This window comes from Mauremys reevesii, linkage group 5, assembly GCF_016161935.1.
Source record: "Mauremys reevesii isolate NIE-2019 linkage group 5, ASM1616193v1, whole genome shotgun sequence".
In the NCBI taxonomy this organism is placed as follows: domain Eukaryota; kingdom Metazoa; phylum Chordata; order Testudines; family Geoemydidae; genus Mauremys; species Mauremys reevesii.
Window position 1 is genome coordinate 84,303,661 of NC_052627.1, and position 16,626 is coordinate 84,320,286.

A 16,626-nucleotide genomic window follows, 5' to 3' on the forward strand; every position below is an offset into this window, starting at 1 on the left:
GTGCTAAACTGCTGTAAGGAACTAATAAGGCAGAAGGAGTGGGGACCCTGCTTCTCTGAACACAGATGTTCCCCCTAAGAAAGAGTGAGCTAGAGTGAGGGGAAATGAGTGTAAGATTTATTATTTCTTGTACGGATCTTTGTATTTCTTGTCTGATTAAATAAAGAACATTAATGTGTTAGAACTTGCTCAAAGTCTGCCTGTCTGTTGTTATACGCTATACTTACTACATATCACCAGAAAGAATTAACTTGTAACCCTGAAGGCTCACCCCCTTGGTGGGATTCTGGAGACCATGTGTGTCAGGCACAGGCACTGACTTTTGTTTTTGCCAGAGGGTGCCTTCTGGTTTCACTGTGTGCTGTGTATGTGCTCTTGCCACCTACTGGTGCCTTGTGGGTGCTGTGCACCCCTCTTTTTTTTTTTTTGGTGGGTGCTTGAGCCCTGGAGCACCCATGGAATCAGTGTCTATGCCATGTGTTTAAGCTACTGGAGTATCTTGGGGGTCAGTGCTGGACCTGGGGGCCTAGGCAGGTGGACTGAGGGTTCCCATCAAGGGGTAACTGACAGAGTCAATATTCAGGAAATGTACCAGAGACACCAAGGGAAGCAACAGTACTTCAGCCTGCTAAAATCCAGGGAAGCTTAAAATATCCAGATATCCAGATGGTTGGATTCCCTCACAGCAATCTAGTTTGTGAGAGGTCATAAGGGGGCAGGCAACTGGATCTGTGAAAACCTGTGTGGTATCTTTTGGCAATTTTTTACTTTTAAATTATAACCACTGTATGTCCATAGCAGAAGAGATAGATGTAAAGACAAAATCTCTGACCCAAAGAGGTTACAATCTAAACAGAAAATGTAACAAGCAGGAAGAGGGGAAAGAGACAAAAACACAATTTAAGTGCTGCATCTCCTGCAGCCCAGTACACGATGACACAGGAGTGGGCATTAATTCCGTACTGGGGAGAGGCAAGACCACCACCTACTGGACCACAAACACTACTTTCTATAGCGCAGTATTTCTTTGAGTCAACATATGTAACTAATGACCTCCTCTAATTGATTAGCTTACAAAATCTGATGATAACAGAGGAATGTTTATTTGGCCTTTATTAAAACCAAACCAAAACAACCTAACAAATTTTGAATTCTGCATATTGTCTTAAAACTTTCTTCATCCTTGTTTTAAATCTTTTCAGCAGAAAATATAAAGCTAAAGAAATGTCTGATTAAAAAAAAGATGCTTATAAAGAGTTATCTTCTTTAACTAGATATATTATGTATATATTATTTACTAACAGATATGGAGGGCTTTGTTTATATAGAAAGTATAAAATCAAAGCTCACCTATAAAAATCGTCGAAGTTTAGCTCAGCCTTTCCCTTCTTGCCAAAAAAATGCACAAGCAGTGTGGTATCAGATAGCAAACTTGAGATGTCATCTGCACGCTTAAAAACCATTAGAATAAGACCATTAGTTAAGGCTCTAATTGTTTTACAAAAGCTTTATCAAATAAATCATTTTATAGTCAGTATTTAGAGGGCAAAAAAGAGAAATGCATTATGCAGCAAATACTTAAGATATGAATTCATGCATCCTATGTTTATAATGTTAGAAAGGTAATTATAGTATTCAAATCAGTGATGTTATTTTAGTTATCATACACTTTCCATATAAAACATTCACTTGTTAATTGCAATTAGTACAAGATCACACCACAAAAAAAACCCCAACGAGTTAGTGGAAAATATCATGAGGAAAAAGGCATGAAAAATAAAACCAGAAACCTTAGGGAAAAATGGACTAGAAAGTAAGGTAGGACCATATATATGTATTTATATGAAGAAATATATGAGTTTTCCCAAGCTGCACTTTCCGTAGATGCAATTTTGCAATTACATGAAAATAAAACACTGCTATGAGTGTGTGTTTTCAAACCATCTTTAATGGTGTACTTTGTACTGGAGCCACTGGGAGCAAGAATAGCCCATGCTGTGAGGTCTCAGTAGCAGACAGCAACTTTATAATATGCAAATTATATATATGGTCATAACTGCCTCATGATATAAAAGAGTCATCTTGTGACTGATAGGAATGAGGGAATAGTGAAGACAACTAGTCTTACCATTCATATTACTCAATGACATATCATTGATATTGTAAGAGAGAACCCTCATTAGAATACAGAGATTATGTATCATTCCACATTTTTTATATAACTAGTATTTGTTACATTTACCTGTGTATGTGTGTGTTCATTTTTCTCTTTCATAAAGACCCTCTTGTTATAATGAAAGAGTATTTTAAGAACTGGATATAACGAATCAGTAGAATGAGGCCCTGATCCTTCAACGTATTCAACATGGGCAGTGTTTCCTTGAAATCACTGGGGCTATGAGATCTGCCGGCAGAACACAGCTTCCAGGATCAGGGCATAAGATATTTTTTTGAAACCTCGGTCACCATCTGAAGAAGTTAAGTGATTTATAAGAAATTTAGGAACAACCCTTAAATGAAGCAATCAGGCCACACATCTTGAGTGGTATTGCTTTAGTTCTATTCCAATTTATTGGACTTGATACAGGACTTAATGAAAATCTCCAGAGAAAATCTTCAGATAACTAAATTCCCTTTCTCCAGAAACAAGTGTCCTCAAAAGATATCTATTCTTAGAAATAACACATCCCCAGTAAACGATGTTCAGAGTAGTAATTTGTGAGAATGTTGCTATTGACTTCTTTGGGAGCAGCACTGGGCCAAATGTCTGAACAAGATTTTGAAAGTGTAAAATGTTAAATAGCACTATGCTTAGAAATAGGAAAGCTGATTATGTGCATGAATAATCTTACCTTGAAACGCACATATATGCCCTGATAAATTCCAGTAAAGACAAATACCAGATGCCCCTTTTATTTTTATGAAATGTATATAATAATAGCTATAGAGGCAGGGTATAACCAATCTGCTGAAATAAAGCAAGGCATGGAGATTAGGAAATCAGTCAGATTTTCTGGATAAATAACAATAAAATGAATGGAAGGAAGTGAATATGCTATGTCACAATGGCTACTTATTTAGAAAAAGTTTAAATACTAGACTACATTTTTTTAAAGAAGTTATCAGCAATAACAATTAAATGGAAACATAAAGGGCGCTCCCTATCCTATTTGAGGGAATGAGAAAAGAGGAGGTTGGATATGATAATCATCAAAGGAGCTATTATTTAAGAAGTCCTAAATATACATAAAGACTTGAGAGATCAACAAGGAAAGAGATACAGCTGTTTTTCTTATATAAAATGTGCACAATGATTTGGAAACGCCAAGAGAAAGTAAAGATGTAGGAGTTAAAATTGCTAATTATGAATATAGGGCCTAGTCTGATTGGATTTGTCAATGAAAGAAAAAAATATTTACCAGAGGATGGCAAGGATGTGAAAATCACAAGTATTTCAGAGTTGGTTTATTAAAATTTTTGCAGCAGAAGCTGATCCTCAGTTGGCATAAACTGGCATAGGTCTACTGAAGCTAAGACCTGGCCCTAAAACTACACATTCTAAGAATAACCTATGAGTCAGCATTACTAACACTATTCAGATATGTGAATCTTGGTTCATTATGAAGAGACAAACTGCAATAGCAAAATAACATTAAAATGCATTTACTCAGCTGCACGGTGTATTGATAACAAAAATTATTTAATATCCACATTGTCCAAATCCTTTATGATATACTGTATTCAAGTTTGAATGTTTTAAAAATTTACCTATTTTATTGTGAAAATTAATGTTTCATATGTACTAGTAGTACTTATGAATCACTGAAGAGAAGATACTGAAGAACAAAAAAGGAAGAACAAGTAGTAACAACAAAAAACCCTTTCCTTTCATCATACAAGAACTAAAGGAATAGGAGAGATACCTTTAGTAGTTTAATAAAATCTGTTTAGGATTTTTAAAGTTTATATTTCACAAACTCTAACTATTCTCCTCTTTATTCCTGTATTCTTCTCCAGGGAGAAATATGATGGCATAACATGTAGAAAGACATTTTATATCCTTCAATTAAGATAGCTTTACTCCTGAAATGAACTGATTAACTGGAGAACAATAATCACTGACTATTTGTCCTTTAATACTCTGTTGTCCTCCACTACAGGGCATAATGCACTGAAATAGAGATACCTTGATTTTCTACATCTTTTAAACAATTAACCTTCTAAGTACATTCAAGCAGTTTCCCTCAAGCACACTGAACAGATATCAGACTGTAAGTTCGTTTTTCATACTGTAAATTTTTTTAATAACCTTGTTAGATTCAGGTTGCATTAATCTATATCTACAGAACTGTGAGTATTAGCATATTAGTTAAAAACAAAAAAACAAAACTACAAGTCTTTCTACTATTTCTACTTGGTCAGTCTCACTGAATGGAAAACAAATAAAAAACCCTCAATACGCTTTTACAGAGTCTCAAGTCAATGAAAACTATATCAATGTCCCTTGTGTCTTAATAGCATTATATAACTTAAGTCTCATAAGGGGTGAGCCTAAAATAATGGCTTTATCCCTTTGATGCTATTGTTCAAAGTAAAATGAATTCTGTTTTATAACAGGAAACAAAGCAACAAAAGAACACAATTTATTTTCAAGTAATAAGATATCAAACTCTATTCTGATCTAATTTATTTAAAATCTTTTCAATGAGAATGAATGTTTGGCTTATCTGTCTTTGTTAAGAGATATTTTACACTCGTTCTAAGATACCTAATATAAACAGAAGCATAAAGGCAGACAACATATATCAGGCATATAACTAGGAAATAGGAGTTCTATTTGCAGCTTTTCAATGAATTTTAAACCCATGGACAAAGTCTTGTTAGTCCTCTGTGCCTCTATTTCCCCATCCTTAAAATGGGGATAATTACATGTATTCATCTTTGTAAAGAGACTTCAGATCCTTGAATGAAAGGCAATATGGCCTTCTATGATGAGATAACTGGCTCTGTGGATATGGGGAAAGCGGTGGACGTGATATATTTTGACTTTATCAAAGCTTTTGATACAATATTCTTGCCAGCAAGTTAAAAAAGTATGAATTGGATGAATGGACTATAAGGTGGATAGAAAGCTGGCTAGATCGTTGGGATCAACATCTAGTTGGTAGCCGGTATCAAGCGGAGTGCCCCAAGGTTGGTCCCGGGGCCGGTTTTGTTTAACATCTTCATTAATGATCTAGATTGAGGGTGGGCAAACTACGGCCTGTTGGCCACATCAAGCCCACCAGTCAATTTAATGCGGCCCTCGACTCCTGCTGGGGAGTGGGGTCTGGGGCTTGTCCCACTCCCACGTTCCAGCTGGGGAGCAGGGTCAGGGGCCGCTCCATGCGCATGTGCCGTGACTCCCAGAAGCAGCGGCATGTCCCCCCTCTGGTTCCTATGTTTAGGGGCAGCCACAGGGCTCTGCCCACTGCCCTGTTTGCAGACGCCACCCCCGCAGCTCCCACTGGCCAGGAACTGCAGCCATGAGAGTTGCAGGGGCAGCGCCTGAGGATGGAGCAGCATGCAGAGCCGCCTGGCCGGACCTCCGCGTAGGAGTGGGACATGCTGCTGCTTCTGGGATCTGCTTGAGGTAAGCGCCACCCAAGCCTGCACCCCTGCCCCTTTCCTGCCCCTGGGAATCCCTCAGTCACAGCCCGGAGCACCCTGCTACACCCCAAATCCCTCATCCCCAGCCCCACCCCAGAGCCTGCACCCTCAGCTGGAGCCCTCTCCCCTGTGCCCCTATCCCAGCCCTGATCCCCCTCCTGACCTCCAAACCACTCGGTCCCAGCCTGGAGCACCCTTCTACACCCCAAATTCCTCATCTCCAGCCCCACCCTAGAGCCCGCACCTCCAGCCAGAGCCCTCACCACCCCCTGCAGCCCAACCCCTTGCCCCAGCCCAAAACCTCCTCCCACACCCTGAACTATTTTCTGGCCCCACCCCAGAACCCGCACCCCCAGCAAAAGCCTTCACCACCTCCTGAACCCCAACCCCAATTCTGTGAGCATTCATGGCCCGCCATACAATTTCCATACCCAGATGTGGCCCTTGGTCCAAAAAGTTTGCCTACCCCTGATCTGGATGATGGGCTGGATTGTACCCTCAGCAAGTTTGCGGATGACACTAAGCTGGGGGGAGAGATAGATATGCTGGAGGGTAGGGATAGGGTCCAGAGTGACCTAGACAAATTGGAGGATTGGGCCAAAATAAATCTGATGAGGTTCAACAAGGACAAGTGCAGAGTCCTGAACTTTGAACGGAAGAATCTCATGCACTGCTACAGGCTAGGGACCGACTGGCTAAGTGGCAGTTCTGCAGAAAAGGACCTGGGGATCAGAGTGGATGAGAAGCTGGATATAAGTCAGCACTGTCCCCTTGTTGCCAAGAAGGCTAACAGCATATTGGGCTGCATTAGTATGAGCATTGCCAGCAGATCCAGGGAAGTGATTATTCCCCTCTATTCAGCACTCGTGAGGCCACATCTGAAGTATTGTGTCCAGTTTTGTGGGTCTCCCCTCCCACTACAGAAAGGATGTGGACAAACTGGAGACAGTCCAGCGCAGGGCAACGAAAATGATCAGGGGGCTGGGGCACATAACTTACGAGGAGAGGCTGAGGGAACTGGGCTTATTGAGTCTGCAGAAGAGATGAGTGAGGGGGGATTTGACAGCAGCCTTCAACTACCTGAAGGATGTTTCCAAAGAGGATGGAGCTAGGCTGTTCTCAGTGGTATCAGATGACAGAACAAGCAGCAATGGTCTCAAGTTGCAGTGTGGGAGGTCTACGTTGGATGTTAGGAAAAACTTTTTCACTAGGAGAGTGGTGAAGCACTGGAATGGGTTACCAAGGCAGGTGGTGTAATCTCTATCCTTGGAGGTTTTTAAGGTCCAGCTTGACAAAGCCCTGGCTGGGATGATTTAGTTGGTGTTGGTCCTGCTTTGAGTTGGGGTTGGACTAGATGACCTCTTGAAGTCTCTTCCAACCCTAATCTTCTATGATTCTATGATCTAGAATCACTGATGTCAATGGGAGTCTTCTACAGTGAGTAAAAAATATGTATGTTATATTCTATGTTGATAGAGACATCTCTCCACAGTACTATATTTTTCAAATGCTCTAGCAACTTCAGTAATTTCCAATATCCACTCAGAATGAATCCACAAGTTGAGCTCAGCAGCATTCAACTCCACTGACCTATTGGAAGTGGGCTGTAGAACTACATAGCTTCACTTATTCCTCTCAGAAGGATACCAGAGAGTCAGGATGGGCAACTTCTCTTCCTGAAGAGACCTCTTTTGTGGAGTCTGAACAAATCTTTTCTAACCTCCTTTTCAGTCTACACAGTAACACCCGAAGAAGTTGTAAGACAGCGCAGACTCCAATGTCACCTCACTTTACGTCACTTTTTCAGCACAAAAGTCCATGGTATCATCCAGATGTTAAGAGAGTCTGTGAGAGATAAGGATATGGACGAAAGCTAGCAAGCTCAAGCTTAAAACAAGCAAGACAGATGCGATTCTAATGAGTAGTGGGAAATACTCTGAGAAGCTAACCAAAGATAATCAATTTGTATTCAGTGATTTGCATGTTAGCTGAGAGGGTTTATGCAAATGTCCATGGAAGAATTAAACAAATGCCAAAACTAGATGCTGGTAAGTTTTAATGATTGCAGTCTACAGATGTCAGTGTAATGCACCTTTAATGATGTGCCTAATTGCCTACTGGACAGGTTCACATTAAAAAGGCTTCTAAAGAACAGTAATCTTAAAATATTTTACATCTAAGTGTTAATTTTGCTCATGTAAGTACAACAGGTGTAAAGACAATCTGTCTCCAGTTTTGCCATACTTCAAGCTAATCCAGCTGACTGGAGATACCCTCAATATGGGAGAGCCCTCAGATGACATAAGACTGGTAAAGCAGCTCCTATGCTTCCCTCATTACTGTCCCTGTTGTGATTTGCATGGCTTTGAGATAGAGGTGTTACTGGGGAGCTGCTACAGGTGGCCAATGCTTGGGGCCATGACCAGCCTGGCCCAATGTACAGCAACCTCCTTCACACTGTAGCTGGGCACAGAAATGCCAGTTTGGAGGATCTGGCCTTTAGCCGCTCTTTTATATTATCAATACAAAAACATATACACATTCTTTTTATTCAACTTTTTGAATGAATAGATAATGAAATAAGCTTTTTATTTTTATTATAATTTAGATACCTGCATACATTCATTTTTGATGGAATAGAGATATTGCTAGTCATTCACAATGATCATGCAATAGCTAAAGATAAAGACTGAGATTAATGTATTCAATTGTTTTAACTGCCTGAAAGATCACTCTTTTCAATACAATAAATTAAAAAGAATCTTTAGCAAAGGCATACATAATATTGCTGACCATGACCTTCTGTAAAATAAACTTGGCTAACCTATGTTTTAAAGCAAGTTAAAGGCCTGAACCTGCAAAGTCTTAGATACCTCATGAGAGATGCTGAGTGCTCTCTACTCTCATTAAAGTCATCACCTCACAGGATCAAGCCCTAAATGAAAAAGGGTTCCTAATTTTTCAGTTATGTAGAAATCAGGGTTTTTTAAAATTAATATTAGATAAATATCCTAACATCAAGGTTATAATGATAGGACTTGATCTTCCAAATCTTGCAAAAGAGAATGCTAGCTGACTAGAAATGATAACTTCAAGTAATGCCACTGTATTCAGCCACATTAATTTCATATGACAACTTTTCATAAACACTATTTTTAAAAGAACTATTTTAAAAAGAAAGGAAATAAGATCCACAACAATGGGGAAAACACTAAAATACAAAAGGAAATAAATAAAATGGCAATTTGTTCATGGACCAGACAGAGGTTTTATTATACCTCTGCAAGGTCCGAAAAGAGAGCTTGGCTTGTGCTACGTCTCAATGTATCCCAATAGCTTCTGGGGACAAGGTCCTTTCCATCTGTCTTAAGTACCTGTAGAAGTTTCAAGAAGCACAACTGTTTGAAAACCACACAACAATCATAAAGACAAAACAGCTTATACACTTTAAAATCTTTTCTAACTAATCTTCAAAAAGAAGAAAACTGCATGAGTTTACCTTTTGGTTTTTTCTCCTGCACAAAGAAAAGTATTATATCGCACTCCTTGTAAACCCGAGGCATTTTCAAAAGGGTAATAGTATCGATATCTATTCCCTTATTAGTCATAATGTGGGCTTTACAAAACTTAAGCGATTAATGCAAAACAAATTAACTAGATTAAAAAAATAGTCGCAATTAATCAGAGTTTTAATTGCACTGCTAAACAATAATAAAATAGCAATTTAAATGTATTATAAATATTTTTTGATGTTTTTCTACATTTCAAATATATTGATTTCAATTACAACACAGAATACTAAATGTACTGTGCTCACTTTATATTATTTTTAATACAAATATTTGTACATTATAAACTATTTTAAAAAGTATTTTTCAATTCACCTCATACAAGCACTGTAGTGCAATCTCTTTATAGTGAAAGTGCAACTTACAAATGTAGAATTATTTTTTTCACATAACTGCACTCAAAAACAAAACAATGTAAAGTTTTAGAGCCTAGAAGTCCGCTCAGTCCTATTTCTTGTTCAGCCAATCACTAAGACAAACAAGTTGTTTACATTTACAGGAAATAATGCTACCAGCTTCTTATTTACAATGTCACCTGAAAGTGAGAACAGGCATTTGCAGGGCACTGTTGTAACCAGCGTTGCAAGGCATTTACATGCCAGATATGCTAAACATTTGTATGCCCCTTCACGCTTTGACTTGTAGATTGTGCTTTTAAAAATCTTTTTTACAGTGCAAATATCTGTAATTAAAAAGAGTAATATAAAGTGAGCACTGTACACTTTGTATTCTGTGTTGTAATTGAAATCAATATATTTGAAAATGTAGAAAAACATCCACAAATATTTATAATAAATTTAAATTGGTATTCTATTATTGTTCAGCAGTGCAATTAAAACTGTGATTAATTGAGACTATTTTTTATCTCACGATTATTTGCAATTATTTTTTTAATCATTTGATAGCCCTACTATAAACAGAAACATTCTGGAGTATATGTAAAAGTGAAAATGTATTGGCAAGCTTGTATTATTAGTAATTTCATAATTTTGTCAACGTATTAATATATAAACAGATTAGGCTGCTTGTGATAGGGAGCTTGTTTTCTGATTTATCAAAGCATGACATGCACCAATAGCACTATCTAAATAGTTACAAATAATTTAATTCCAACAAAAGATCCATCCTCGTAGTGTTAAGGAAAATAAGAATCAAGTCCACTGAGACCAAGTTCTAGTTGCAGGATATACAGCAAGAAACCCTGATTGTGGGTGTCAACTGATCAAATTTACCATGTGCTCTGTTTGAAAGAACTGTAAGCCATATCTTTTTGCCATGGAGATTCTCTGCAACTATTTTAGAGGCCTGAGACACTTACACCTCTTACATTTTGCCCCCTTCCGCACTTTACAACCACCCTTGGAGGTCCAACATGACAGCTTCCATCTTTCTGGCTAAGGAGAACTAGATAAGGTGATCTTGGAGGCAGTCAAGGCTTCTTCTAACTTGGTTACTGTTATCACTGTTGAATGTTCTGTTGCACTTTCTCCCGTGCCCTTTCCCCCATTAGTCTAGGCCTGATTCCCTACCTACGGTGCTCCCAACTCCTGTCAGTCTGGCAGAAGAGACAAAGACTGGGAACTGAATTCAATCTTCCAATTACAAGTGGGAAAAATATCCTTACTTTTGTTTTTTAAAATCAGCATAAATTGTTGCTATTAAAGGTCTTACACTGTCATAAACTACAGAATACTCTGCCCATATTGTACACTTCGCAGAATCCAGTGGGATTCTTTTTAGGATTTTTAGCATATCTATAAAGCCACATAGATGTTGTGAGGAGTATTCTGCAGGGCTTATTTTTTATTTTCCACACATTCAATGTCATATGTACTAAGGAAATTTAAACAGTTTAAAATTTAGAAAGGAGACCTTACAATTTATATTTTAGGAAAAATCTCTCTTGAAATATTATTCTCAATACTCTGTTAGCACAATATTTTCTCAGCTAACATATGCAGCCTCCACGGCACTCACCTTCCCAATCTAGCCAGTAGTAAAATATGGTTAGATGACTGAAGACATGCTCATAGGGCTGTCATTTAATTATTATTTGCCTGAAGATGTATAAAAAATCAGAAATGTATTCTGAAATATACTTTCTCTTAATAATAAAGAGCAATAACAATGTTTTGACACCGAGCTAATGTGTCATCTTACTGAAAAAGAACAGAGAAAAAAATTCACAGAGCTCTCTTGGGTGAAGTATTTCTGCTTATTGTAGTTCACAATATTTTTGCCTGAAGAGAAATATCTTTAATTATATGCTTAGAAATAAGGTATTTTACTTTTGCATGTAGTGACATGCAGGACAAAGACTTAAATTAGTTGAGATGCCAACCTTGTATTATTGTTTAATTTCTTTGAAAATTACAAAGATTTTATAAACAAGTGTAAGACAAAAATGATCAAGATATTAATTTTGTGCTTTCTAATAAAGTAAAGGCAGAGAGTCATGACAAACTTAAATGTTGTCAAATAATTTTTAACTCCTTTTTAAAGTAAGCTTACTTAAATCTGGCACTTATTTATATACTGTATGAGAAAACAAACATCTAAAATTATATTATATGACAAGAGATTTTTAGCCAATAAAACATTAACCCTTTTGTTGATTTCGACCATATATTAAAAAGATAAATATACTGTTCCCATGCCATACAATCTCTGTAATTACCAAAGTCTTACATACCATAGGTCTGAAGATACAGTAACTCCTCGCTTAACATTGTCGTTATATTCCTGAAAAATGCTACTTTAAGCGAAATGATGTTAAGCAAATCCAATTTCCCCATAAGAATTAATGTAAATGGAGGGGGTTAAGTTGCAGGAAATTTTTTTTCGCCAGATAAGAGACTATATTTTATATATATATACACAGTATAAATTTTAAACAAACAATTTAATACTGTACACAGCAGTGATGATTGTGAAGCTTGGTTGAGATGGTGAAGTCAGAGGGTGGAAGAGGGTGGGATATTTCCCAGAGAATGCCTTACTGCTAAATGATGAACTAGCACTCGGCTGAGGCCTCAAGCGTTAACACATTGTTGTTAATGTAGCCTCACACTCTACAAGACAGCACAAATGGAGGGAGGGGAGACAGCATGGCAGAGAGAGACAGAGGCATGCACCGTGCGTGTGACAGACTTGCATTGCCCCTTTAAGTATGCTGAGCCCACTCTAAGTACATTGCCTCTTAAAGTAGATCAGCAAGTTGAGACTGCAGCTGCTGCCAGCCACTCCCTCCATACTGTGGAGATAAGGTGGAGTGGGACAGGAGCGGGAGAGGGGGACACCCAGACATTAGCACCCCTCTTTCATCCCCTCTGCACAGCAAGCAGGCGGCTTCTGGGAGCAGCTCCAAGGCAGAGGGCAGGAACAGCACATGGCAGTGGGGGGACGGTGAGCTGCACTGCCCGGAATATTGATAGTCTGCTGGTACTTAGGGGAGGTGATCGGGGGGCTGCCAGTCCACCCTGGTTCCAAGCCCCCACCAGCTAGCTTCAATGGGCTGCTGTTCCTGCAAGCAGTGGACAAAGCAGGCGGCTGCCAAACAATGTTATAAGGGAGCACTGAGCAACTTTAAATGAGCATGCTCTCTAATTGATCAGCAACATAACAACGAAACAACGTTAACCGGGACGACTTTAAGTGAGGAGTTACTGTAGTCTATCACATGACTTTGGAATAATTCTCTCGTCTGAAGTATGGAATCTCATTCTGGGGAGCTTCCAGAAAGATCCATAAGAGAGTCACCCAATATTAAATACAATATTCTGGACCACTACAAACCAAAATTAATTTTCTACAGTTTTTAATATGCTGCAAGTAACAACTGTATACTATTCTGACCAGTATAAGGTTAGGTGCATTATAATATATTTTGTAGCTAACAATCATTAAAAGTCTGAACAAAAGATAAAAACTGAATACAGTTAGGATGCCTAACCTTTTCATTTCACATTTAACGTCATGTTATGAAGCTCTTTAGCTAAATAGAGATAAACTGATTTTGATCTAACTGCTGATGCATCATGTTGATTATGTATATTTTAGTCAATGAAGCTTCATGTTTTTTTAAAAATTAACTAAAAAGTTAGACAAGAATATCTCTTCTTAAACCATAAAACATTGACAAAATATGCCAAATAAGTCAAAAAAAATTTTCAACGTAAATCACTGCCTCAAGAAGTTACATATACTTTTCACCTCCTCATCCTTTATTTAGATACACATACTATTAGATAATTATTCATTGAATTACCTGTCTTACTGGTGATGTACTTTATTTATCTGACAAAAACTGATTATTATTGATGAAGTTAGTATTTCTGAAGCATGCACATTTTATTTTTCTACGTTACTTTTATAATAATCATCAATAATAAGATTGCATTCAGCTAATCAAAACCCACATGCAACTCATGCTGTACTAGTCTTAATACACATTCACAGCATGCACCAGCTTAGCTCCAGAGAAATATCATGTGTAATATGAAAAGACAGAAATAATCAAATTACTCAGACCCATTTATAGATGCATCTTATGTAAGATGTAGCCTTCAGAGCTTGATACTATGAAGTTCTGAGTACACTCAATTGCCCCAGATTTCAATGGAAGCTGAGGGTGCTCAGGACCTCATAGTTTGGGCTTTCAATGATAGAAATATAAAAGTGTTCATTATTCCAGTTCCAGGTCCACATTCAATACCATGCTAATAGATGTAATTCACCATTAGAACCACCCATTTCTTTTATTTAAAACAATTTAAAACCCCCACTGTGCTGATTTATTTTTCTAAATGTGAGTATAAAAATAGATTTTTTTTTACTAGAGTCAGAACATTATTATAAATTTAGAAATGCTTAAAGGTAAGTTTTGTTAAACTATAAAGGGAAGGAAATATAGAGATATGAAGCATTAAGTCTTTCATGCTGACATAGGGCATGATCCAAAGCACACAAAGTCAACAGAAAGGCTTCAATAGACTTCAAGTCAAGACTATAGTGCATACTTTTTGACTTACTATCATCTTATTGAACAGGTATGTATTTAACATGTCTGTGCTGCCTTACCTGGGCACAATTGTATGAAAGACAAAGTGACAGAGTTAAAACGTATGCATGATCAGAAACAGTACTATGTAAAAATGGCACTGCATGTGTTCAGTTCGGGGATAAAAAAGTTCTTACCATTTTTTATTCTTGTTAATGCTGCACAGCTACAAAAGTCATGGGAAACAGAACTGTATATACAACTTCAAATCCTAGCCCCTTTTCTATAAATGCAGTCACAAACTCCATCCAGCCTAATTATCATGCTAATCTGGCTCAAAAGAATGAACTCCTCCCCATATAACCATGAAGATTGAGGCTTGGGTTCTTCCCTGGCTTTTTTATGCTAGGCAGCCACGGAGGACCTTTTAAAGGAGTCTAAATCTGCTCTACTCTGAAACGGCATTCAGCCAAGGTCAAAGGGCAGAGTTCATCAATCTGAAAATTCCTTCCACCCTCTGCCCAAAGAGTCATCAAGTGTAATAAAGTCTGTCCTCATCTTGGGCTCTCTACAACAGCCCCTGTTCTCATCCTACTCTGTTCATAAAATAAAACAAAACTACTTCAAACAGTGCAAGAAAAAAATGGTTGAGACCGTCTCTTCCCCTATGCCCTATTAGGATAAGGTGCTGGGAAACTGACCGAAACCTAGGAATATGGTTATTACTGAAAGCTCTACTGTTATGTCCCATGAAAGGGGACAGAATTTTTATTACTAATTGTTGTTGGGGGACTTTATATACATGGGTTCACCACCCCACCCAGAGTAGGTCTACAACTCCCTAATACAGACCAGCTCTTTTTCTCCTTTTTACCTATCCAGAGGCATCCATTTCTCCTCTGGATGGGCCAGCCTGTCACTCTATGCCTGTAGCAAGCATCTGCAGCCTTCTATGGCTCTGAAGACAGAGTATACTTTTGACTGAATAAGACCTTATACTAGTAAAATTCATTTACTTGATAAAGAGCCAATTGTTATAACAAATGATTCCATCTCACGGGTGAAAACTATATACACAGAAAATATTTAGAGTACATACACTGTTAGTAGAAGTATGATATCCATAGAGTTGAAGGCGCTGACATACAGCAAAAATGGTGAAGTGAAGTACCACATTTCAGAATGAAACCAAAAAGAAAGAGAAAGAAGACAACACAATAGGTTAGGACAGGCAAGTCTTTATCTTACATGTTACTAGAAATGTTGGTATGTTTTTTTAAATGGCAGAAAGCAAATGGTTTTCTTTTTTTACATCTTGTTTTTAAGACTCTTAAAACAGAAAAATGTATAGAGCTGAGTACATTACAACCATGATAAATTTAAGTTACAAGAAATTTGATATTCTATCCCCCTATTTTGTCTCTGTAATATTCTCAAAAGTTTTCCTTCTAGGATGAAGTTTCTTTTGCTTAGACTTGACCTAAAGATGTCAATAAAATTAACTGAGCAATTAAAAATGTTTGCCAATGTGAAAAAAGTTGTGTCCCTTAGGGTTAACAAATATTATTTTCTGTGCTTGGGTTATTCAAAAATGTGGTAGCTCCTAAAGTTCAAGTTTCTTGTGGTTTGGGGGTCAACCTCTGGGAAGGGAGCACACAGACAGCCCCAGATAAATATGCTTTTATGTTATGCTTTTAAAATTCAAATAAATAAAAAAAGGATTTTGCTGTACACAAAACAGTTGTTGAGCTGAGGGCTAGAATCTATATCCCCAAGTGGCCAGGTAGCCATAATGGTAGCCATAGGAATAAGAAGCAGATATATCCAAGTGGTACCTACAATGTGGGGGTTTGGCCCAATCCATTTGCACAGTGCATGAATCCACCCATTTTCCGAAGCAGGATTGGTAGAGACCTACCACTGAGATTACAGGGATGTAAGCCCCTGCTGCTGCCCCACCTAATGCAGACAAACCACAACTTGTACACTACTCCTTGGCCTTTCACATACATAAAAGTAAACCCCAAGATTTGACCTGTAGTCTTCAGTAAGAACAAGTTCATTTGAAATGTTTCAAGACATATGTTTCACAAATAGTTATCAACAATTGAAAAAATGTAGTGGTCATGCACAGTATTTAATTTTTGTGGCATTTTTAACTCACACAGATGGAAGATTTTCAGACATACATATAAATGTTTAACTGGTGATCTCTCTGGCGAACCATATTCAGTGATCTTTCAATAAACCTTGTTCAGAAGAACAATGAAAATAAGGTGCTTCAATACAAAGATTTCAGTCTGAGTACAAAATCTTAGTTTGCTTATATTTTAATTTATGAATCATATCTCTTCAAATGTGTCAAAGGATTTGGGCTGAAATTAAGTATGAAAATAGTAAGTCCATATG

At 37.7% G+C, this 16,626-nt stretch overlaps 1 protein-coding gene across 9 annotated transcripts in view; it reads right to left on the reverse strand.

The window, feature by feature from the left end:
- The window catches only part of MICU3 (mitochondrial calcium uptake family member 3), a 120,396-nt gene that overhangs the window by 38,382 nt on the left and 65,388 nt on the right, over positions 1 to 16,626 (reverse strand). For 8 of the 9 annotated variants that reach the window (XR_005598630.1, XR_005598631.1, XR_005598629.1 and 5 more), the window contains exons 8-10: positions 15,317 to 15,355; positions 8,928 to 9,023; positions 1,351 to 1,451 (exon numbers count right to left, since the gene is read on the reverse strand). Coding sequence is in view for 6 of the 9 variants with exons in the window: in XM_039539131.1 (XP_039395065.1) it covers positions 1,351 to 1,451; positions 8,928 to 9,023; positions 15,317 to 15,355 (236 nt within the window). In the remaining 3 variants the exon portion in view is untranslated. The remainder of the gene's footprint in view (positions 1 to 1,350; positions 1,452 to 8,927; positions 9,024 to 15,316; positions 15,356 to 16,626) is intronic. The other variant, XM_039539137.1, reaches the window with a different exon arrangement.